The 8,706-nt window shown below is 58.7% G+C and overlaps 1 protein-coding gene across 1 annotated transcript in view; it reads left to right on the forward strand.

The window, feature by feature from the left end:
* Positions 1-8,456, forward strand: part of PGGHG (protein-glucosylgalactosylhydroxylysine glucosidase) — a 13,394-nt gene extending 4,938 nt beyond the window's left edge. Inside the window, exons 5-14 of the mRNA XM_009640591.2 lie at positions 441-560; positions 759-890; positions 1,207-1,318; positions 2,461-2,533; positions 3,031-3,167; positions 4,593-4,726; positions 5,052-5,147; positions 5,626-5,723; positions 8,068-8,282; positions 8,392-8,456. Of these exons, the coding sequence (XP_009638886.1) occupies positions 441-560; positions 759-890; positions 1,207-1,318; positions 2,461-2,533; positions 3,031-3,167; positions 4,593-4,726; positions 5,052-5,147; positions 5,626-5,723; positions 8,068-8,282; positions 8,392-8,456 (1,182 nt within the window). The remainder of the gene's footprint in view (positions 1-440; positions 561-758; positions 891-1,206; positions 1,319-2,460; positions 2,534-3,030; positions 3,168-4,592; positions 4,727-5,051; positions 5,148-5,625; positions 5,724-8,067; positions 8,283-8,391) is intronic.
* The last annotated feature ends 250 nt before the right edge of the window (positions 8,457-8,706 follow it).

Below are 8,706 nucleotides of genomic sequence, written 5' to 3' on the forward strand. Positions count from 1 at the left end.
CGCCCTCGGCAGCCGAGTAACGATGGCATGGGCAGGAGACGCTGCTGGGTGACGTTGAGGCTCCTGCGCTAAACCCAGCCTGGCCTTTCGGTGGGAAAGGGCTTTTCGGTCCCGTGGACCCTGTGTGCTTGCTTTCTGCTGCTGCATGGGGTCTTGACCCTCTCCAGAGCTTCGGAGGACTCCTGCCTCCTTTCTCCTGCACGGTGGGAGGTCCTGCTGGGATCACCCCAGCGAGATACCAGCGGGTAGCAGGCAGGGGCAGGAACAGTCCCATGTGGATTTATCCCTTTTAATGAGCCCACAGGACAGCATCTTTCAATAGCAGCAAAATCATGGTCAGAGCAATTGGGATGGGGCAGACTTGAAGGGTGAGACTGGTGGGAGCATCTGGGTGCCCCACCAGCCAATCCCACCATCTTGCCTTGCTTGGATGTTTCCAGGACACCTGGATGTTCCCGAATATTCTGCTGTTTTATCCTGAAGCTGCCCGGGCCATCCTGGAGTACCGGATTCGCAGGCTGGAAGGGGCCTTGCGCAACGCGCAGGAGCAAGGCTACAAGGTGGGGACAGGGCTGGTGGCGGGGGGGGGGGGGCCGGGGACACCCGACGCCCGGGGAGGAGAGCTGGGCTGTGCTCTTCCTCTCTGGCTCCAGTTTTAGCCAGGGGCTATGAGCGGAGCGGTGCCCGAAATTGGTGGGCTGGGCAGGGCACCTCAAGCTGCAGCGCTGGGCTGCCCGATGGATGGCTTCTGCTGGCAGGGTGCTAAGTTCCCGTGGGAGAGCGCAGCCACAGGCCGGGAAGTCTGCCCTGAGGAGATCTACGGTGCCCAAGAAATCCACGTCACTGGGGACGTTTTGATGGCCTTCGAGCAGTACTATCACACCACACAGGTAAAGGTGGTGGCCACCCCGATGGCCTGGACTGCAGGGCATCTGGGGGTGGTCACCGTCTCTTCCCAGAGAAACTCTGCTGCTGTCTGCTCCCATCAGAATTGCTGGTAGCACCCCAGGGTCCCTTCTTCAGCTGCTGCCTCCTCTGTCCTTGCTCCTCCCGGGCGACTCAGCATCCCCTTGGCTCAACCCAGGCCAGTTTTCTGACCTCTTCTGCCTCTGTGTCCGTCTCGCTCTCCTCTGTCCTCTTGCTGAGTTTGGGTCTGGTCAAATCTCCCTCATGTCCCTGTTTTTCTCCGGCTTTGGGTCCCTCCAGGACCAGAAGCTGTTCAGGGAGGATGGAGGCTGGGAGGTGGTGAGTGCCGTGGCCCAGTACTGGTGCAGCAGGATGGTGTGGAGCCCGGAGGAGCAATGCTACCACATCAAAGGTACTTCTGCAACTGCTAGACCTGTTCGTAGGGAAGGGGTTTGTGCCAGCAGAGGCTCAGAGCTCCTCCAACCAGACCTGGATGAGAGTGCACGGACTCTTCGGACTCCTGCCCTCTGGAATATCTCGCAGATAATGTTTGCATCTGTGCAAGCACAGGACAAGATGCTCAGCTTTCTTCCAGTGCCACTCTATCGGCTCTTTTCTCTCTCGGCTGCTTGCCACCTGTGGAACCACCCCTGGATGCTTCCTTCCAGGGTGGTGCTCCAGGTCTGCCGTGGTGACGGGGGGCGCTTAGAGGAGACAAAGCACGGAGGCTTTAGGGAGGAAGGACTTTTCTAAGCCTTTTTGAAGAGACCTGCGGGAGTTAATCATAGAATCACAGAACAGGATCTGGAGCGGTCGGTGCTGAGCACGTGCAGCTGCGGGGCTGCCCGGCGGGGGGAAGGGGCTGCATAGGCAGGGGTCCTGCTCCGGTGGATGCCTGGGTGGGTGCAGGTCACCAGGGCTGGGCTGCTTCCCATGGGGATGCTGGGGAAGAAAACGAGAAATGGAGGTGAGGTGTTTGTGGGAGGAGAAGGCTGGGTTGGAGCAAAGGGGTCTGGTGAAACAGGGGTGATGGGAGCTAGAAGAGCCCCTGGGGCTCCTGCAGGCTGGGCTCTTGGTGCGAAGATCCTTGGAGACAGCCCCAGTGCCCCCAAGGGGGTCACTTCTTTAAATGGCTATTTTCTTGGGAAGTGGCCGTCTCTCTTGGGAACAACCTGGCAGCCAAGGAAGGAGCTGAGCTGGTAGCTAGGGGAAGATTTAACGACTTGATTGGCTTAATCAAATGACTTGAGAAAGTTCCCGACTTGAAGGTCACCTTGCCCGTGAAGCGAGGGAGATGCCCTCAGGTTGAGGGATCTGCTGCCCGTTGGCCAAAGCCGTGGGGCCAGGTTGTCTCACGGCAAGCACTGCTTACGTCCTCCTCTCCCGAGCGCCGCATCGGGATCGCTGTGGGATCCCTCCGGACGCAGGGGCAGCGCCTCGCCGTGTGGGCAGGCATCACCGGAGGGGTTCCCTTCCCCCTGCCGCTCCCCTGCACTAGGACTCAAAGCCCTGCCAAGCCCTGTGGCCTGAAGTGTCCCCTTCCTCCCCTTCCAGGTGTCATGCCCCCCGATGAGTACCATCACCGGGTTGATAACTCCGCTTACACCAACGCCGTGGCCCGGCGGAGGTAACGCACACACCTTGTTGAAACGCCGGCCCCTCTCTCCTCTGCCGATCCGGAGGGGTCGGAGGCAGCGGGAGTCCCGCGCAGGATGCGCCATCCCTCCCTTCGCGTGCCTCTCGCGGAGCTGGGCTCCCTCGCCCGCCTCTACGGTCAGCGGAAGGAGGGAGGTGGCCCCGTGGCAGCTCACCCGACCCGCTTCGGGTGCCCGCATGGGACCCAGGGGGATGTCACTTCACGGTGGGGGGTTCTCTCCCTGCCTTTATGAGATGTCTGTACAATTACCCAGCTGGAGACAGCAAGAGCCAGCGGGGCGGGCTCCCAGCTCCAGCGATGAAAGCTGCTACCCCAAGCTTAAGCTTTGACCCGTGTTCTTCCAGCATAGCTCCGCTTTGCGGTTATGGCTCAATTAGTTCCTTCTGCTTCCTTTCTTCCCTTCCCCTTTCCGAGGGGTCACGGGCACCCATGCCTGACATAAAGCATTGTTCCATGCTGCTTTTCAGCTTAAATTTTGCAGCTAATATTGCTCAGGACTTCTTGATCCCCGTGCCAGAGGAGTGGGTGGACTGTGCCAAGAACGTCAAGGTGCCCTTTGATGCCGAAAAGCAATACCATCCCGAGTACGACGGCTACAGCCCAGGTGAGCGGAGAGGCAGCAACGGGCCCTTGCGTTGGCCGTGGCTCCTTCTCTGTAAGCCCACAAGAAGCGGGGACTCCTGCTCGGACACGGGAACAGCGGCTGAGTGCTTGGCCGGAGCGAAAACCTCTCGCCGTGCTCTCCCGGTGCGGCGTTTGGGTTGCCACTCTGGAGAGCCTGGCTTGCAGATGTTTTTTCTGCCTCTTGATGGATCGTTTCTCCTATGAGCGGGCTCGCAAAATTAGGAAATTTGGGAACGCAGAGGGTAGGGAGAGACCTTTAGTGCTGGGCTGGAGGTGGTGTGGTTGCTGTGGCCCCCCCGGTGACAGGCCAGGCTGTCTTCCCAAGGCCAAGTAGCATGTGTTGCCCTTCCAGCGGCACTCGGCCCCCTGGAAGCAAAGGGTCCTGGTGGGAACGTGTGCCCGGTTTGGTGGCCCTTTCCTCCCAGCTAGGGGCAGGACAATCTGGGTGCCCGGGGTGGTGGCAGCTATTCCTTTGCCCCTGAAGCTCGGGTGGTGCCGGTCTGCGTGCCCTTGCCTTTGGGCTGTGCTGGTGTCCTGCCTCGATGCCACTTCGAGCAGACAGCACCAAGGGCAACCCATAAGCTGCTGTTCTCCTCTAGCGAGGCAGCAACGAGGTGTCCTCCCTGCGGATCACAGAATGGCAAGGGTTGGAAGGGACCTCGGGAGATCATCCAGTGCAAGCCCCCTGCTAAAGCAGGTTCTCCTAGAGCATGTTACACAGGACTTCATCCAGGCAGGCTTTGAATATCTCCAGAGAAGGAGACTCCACAGCCCCCCTGGGCAGCCTGGGCCAGGGCTTGGGCACCCTCCAGGTCAAGAAGTTCTTCCTCACGTTCAACTGAAACCTCTTCTGCTTCAGTTTGTGCCCATGGCCCCTTGTCCTGGCGCTGGGCACCACTGAGAAGAGTCTGGCTCCGTCCTCGTGACCCACACCCTTGAGATATTTGTACGTGTTGATGAGGTCCCCTCTCAGCCTTCTCTTCTCCAGGCTGAACAAGCCCAACTCTCTCAGCCTTTCCTCGTAGGGGAGATGCTCCAGTCGCCCCATCATCCTTGTTGCCTTCCTCTGGACTCTCTCTAGGAGTTCCTCATCTTTCTTGAACTGGGGAGCCCAGAACTGGACCCAGTGCTCCAGGTGGGGTCTCCCCAGGGCAGAGCAGAGGGGGAGGAGAACCTCCCTCGCCCTGCTGGCCACACTCCTCTTCATGCACCCCAGGATGCCATTGGCCTTCTTGGCAACAAGGGCACCCTGCTGGCTCATGTTCATGAGGCATCATGGATGTGGGGTTTGTTTTCTGAAGCTTGTGGGTCCGTGTGAGTCAGGCTTGTTCCTGGTATGAGTAAACAGACCGGGTACCAGCGACGCCCAGCTGGCACACAAGGTCTGCCCGGCTCCTTTCCCCAGGTGAGCCTGTGAAACAAGCTGACGTCGTCTTGCTCGGATTCCCGCTCATGCACCCCATGAGCTCTGAAGTCCGGAGGAATGACCTGGAGATGTATGAACCCGTCACTGAGCTGGATGGGCCGGCCATGACCTGGGTGAGGAGAGGGGCAAAGCCCGAGGGTGGGATTTACCCGCGAGGCGGGTGTTTCCCTCCGCGTTAGCCGCTGCCAGCCCCGTCAGTGGGCAGGATTTGTCAGACACGCTTTGAAAGGCGAGGGGATGCGGGCGGCGTGGAGCTGGAGATGTGCAGCGGAGGCGTCTGGGTCAGAGGGACGTGACAGTAGCAATGGGTTAGCGGTTGGGCTCCATGGTCTTTTCCTACCCAAAGGTTTCTACGATTCCCTGCCGGCTGCGGCGTGGCTCCGAAGCTTGTGCTGTCGTGCCACCCCTGGGGTGAACGGCCGTCCCTCTCTCCTGCAGAGCATGTTTGCGGTGGGCTGGCTGGAGCTACAGGAGGTGCAGAAAGCCCAGAGCCAACTGGACAAGTGTTTCAGCAACATCACGGAGCCCTTCAAGGTCAGCCACGTGCCACGCCATGGGGGCTGCCCCGGGACAAGCGCCCGGTGTTTCTACCATGCCTGTTCCCCAGGAGGTCGCACCGCTGGGACCGGAGCCCATGCTGCCCACACTTGCGGTCCCTCGGTTAGGGTTCTGTTGTGCTGGGTGCCTGCATGCTCTGTCTCTTCTCCGCGTGCTTCCAAAGAGCAACAAGGAGGCGTCCACTTCCTACCAGGCATCCCGAAGCCGTGGGTCGGTATCGTGCTCGCCCCAGGCTTCCTTCTGCCAGCCAGGGCTGGGATGGGGAATGGAGACGGTGGCATTTAGCGGCGCATCAGGGCGCACCCACAGCCCCGTGGTGGGCTGGGCAGCAGGGCACGGTCATTGCGACACCCCACGTAGCGATGACGGTGTGTGTATTCGAACCCACAAACCGTGTGAAGAGCCCCAGTGCCACTGCCGAGTGTCGAGTCGTTCCTTTCTCTTGCTACCGCAGATCTGGGTGGAGAACTCGGATGGGTCAGGAGCTGTGAACTTCTTGACAGGGATGGGTGGATTCTTGCAAGCCGTCCTCTTTGGCTACACCGGGTTCAGGTGAGACCTTCGCTAGGTCACGTTTCATCTCTAAGCAGCTACCCGGTGCTTGCAGCCTCCCTGTTTAGCAGGAGCAGTGCAGTTTTACTCAGGAAAAGGAAAGGAACTTGCAGCATCCGGAATATCCTCCAAAGCTCCCAGCAGGTAACGAGCAAACAGGAGCATTGATGATCCCAGGTGAACTGTGGATGCTGGGGACAGTCACTGGTGGGGAATGGGGTGCTCTTACCAGAAATGAAGAGCTTGGCTCCCTCTCTTCTCCCGCTGCGTCAGTGCCGAAAGCCATTGGCTTTGACCCTGGCTGGATACTGAGGGCCCACCAAAGCCGCTCTATCGCTCCCCTCTTTAACCAGACAGGGGAGAGAAAAGTCGATGCAAAGGCTCGTGAGTCGAGATAAGGACAGGGAGAGATAATTGGCCAGCTACTGTCACGGGCAAAACAGACCCAACCTGATGAAATTAATTTATTGCCAATCTGCTGCTTATTGTGGCTTCTGTGCTGTGGTCTGTCCAATGGGACCTTTGTAAATGGAGATCCCAGCCCTCTACCCACACGGCGCTGCCATAGCCTATTCCCACTTTAAGGACTGGAAACAGATTTGGAACAGGTAGGAGAGACTCTCCGGGTCGCTTGATGAGTGAGTTGCCCATTTGGGAAGATAAATGCTGCTCCCTAAGTCCGTCCTCTGGCTTGGCTGTTGCGGCATCCCATCTCCGCTGGGCGCAGTGGGGGACGACCTTCTGCTCCAAAGCAATCTGCCAGCCTCAGGCGCGCGGCTCTGCAGGCCCCCAGGGAGGAGCAAAGTGCTCGGCTGGCATCGCTGTGGCATCAAATGGCAGCGCCACAGCATTAAAATATCTTAGAAAAAACATTACGCTGTTCATGTAATTTCAGAGCCGAGTCTCGTACCCAAAGCAGCCCCGTGGTTTCCACCCTGGAGCAGCAGTCTCCCAAGCGTATTCTTAGCCTAATTGCGGATGGATCAACCTCATGAGCCTTTTGATTTCCAGTGAAACCTTCTAGCGCTAACTGCCTGTTTTTCCCCCTCTGTGCGTGTGTGGCCAGAAGCTGCTGAGGAACCCACCCGTTCCTTGGTGGAGCTGGGTGTGAGCGACCATACTCCCAGCTGGAAACCGTAATCTTGGCTTTTGCGAGGCTCCAAGGTCTTCGCCTGCCCTGTGTGTGGGTCAGGTTGGGCCCCCCTGGCACAGGCTCAAGCCATGGGTGGCTCCACCCAAGCGCCCACAGATGCTGAGGTGACATTAGTGCAGCCCTCAAGGCCATGCTCTTGCCCTGCCCGCCATAAGCCACGGGCACGTTGGCCGGCCGCTGCGGCTCTCCAGTCTCTTGGGCATCTCTTGAGTCCTCTAAACTAGTAGTTTCTACAACTAGAATCGTAGAATCACTTTGGTTGGAAAAGACCTTTAAGATCATCAAGTCCAACCTTTAACCTAACCCTGCCATCCAACCACTAAACCCTGTCCCTCAGCACCTCATCTATCCTTTAGATAGTCTAGCCTAAACTGCCTGACAGGAGGCTGTAGCGAGGTGGGGGTTGGCGTCTTCTCCCTGGTAACAGATGATAGGACAAGGGGAAATGGTCTGAAGTTGCGCCAGGGCAGGTTTAGGTTAGATATTAGGAAAAACTTCTTCACTGAAAGGGTTGTCAGGCTCTGGAAGGGGCTGCCCAGGGAGGTAGTCAAGTCTCCATCCCTGGAGGTATTTAAAGGAAGGAGAGATGAGGTGCTTAGGGACAGGGTTTAGTGGTGGGATGGCAGGGTTAGGGGAATGGTTGGACTTGGTGATCCTAAAGGTCTTTTCCAGCCTAGATGATTCTATGATTCCTTCCAGTCCATTGAGCCCTCTTGGCAGGCTGGAGGTGATGGCCAAGGGCTCTCACGTGTCAAGATTTGAGTTGGAGATAAGAGGGCCAGTTGTCCTTCTTCATCCAAAGCCAAAACACATGAACGGGCTCTGTTTGACTTTGAGCAAGGGCTTGGAGGGAGGATTCGAGCTGTTTGCTCGATTTTATCTTTTGGTGAAGGAGTTCCTCATCTTTCTTGAACCGGGGAGCCCAGAACTGGACACAGAGCTCCAGGGAGAGGGATGGGAATGCCTGAGGGTGCTGGCCTGTGGAATCATGACCCCAGTAGCTCTTCATCAGTGTGTTTAGGGTTTGCCTGGAGGTCCCTGGGGTACCCCAAGGACTTTCTGCCCACCCACGCAGGGGGTGAGGGGGGGGCAGGGGGGCCTCTGGGCTGCGTGGGGCTGTGCTGGCCGGGAGGTGGCTGACCCTCCAACCTTGCCTTGGCTCCCACCACTGACCTGCTCCTGCCTTTCCAGGATCACGAAGACTAGCCTCCGCTTCAACCCAGCCTTTCCCGATGACATCAATGAGTTGAAAGTCACTGGCGTCTCCTACTTCGGCAACAAACTGAAGTTCACCATCACCCACAAAGAGATTGAGGTTGAGGTGACCGAGTCTCCCCGGGATCCCCTGGCATTGCCCCTGGAAGCTGTGCTGGAGGGGTCGGGGCAGCGCTTTCCCCTGCGTGAAGGTACGGTATGTGTGTGTGTGTGTGTCCCCAAAATAAAGGTGTCTGTGGCCTGAAGCGATGTGGGGAAAACCCACTCCCGTATCTCACGGGGGTTATGTGCTGTTTGCAGGGCAGAGCATCTCCCTCCCCGTGGCGGCCGGCTGGATTCAGAGGTCACCCACCAGCGCCTTCTAAACCTTGCCTGGGCTGGGCTTTACCCACCGGAGCAGCAGACACAAGTCGAAGGGCAGATGCTGGCAGAGGGGGAAGGTAAAGGTGGGGTGGGAGGTGGGGGTCCCAGGCTGCGCCAGAACCCCCTTGCCCCCCGGGACTGCACATGCCGGCTCTGGGGCCCTGGGGAGGGGCGGTGGGCTCGGAGCCCTCACCATGGCTGGGGTGGCAACAGGTCCATGAGTGATGCTGGGCATCCTTGGCTACGCTGGGG

Source organism: Egretta garzetta, unplaced genomic scaffold (genome assembly GCF_000687185.1).
Source record: "Egretta garzetta isolate BGI_Z169 unplaced genomic scaffold, ASM68718v1 scaffold746, whole genome shotgun sequence".
In the NCBI taxonomy this organism is placed as follows: Eukaryota; Metazoa; Chordata; class Aves; order Pelecaniformes; family Ardeidae; genus Egretta; species Egretta garzetta.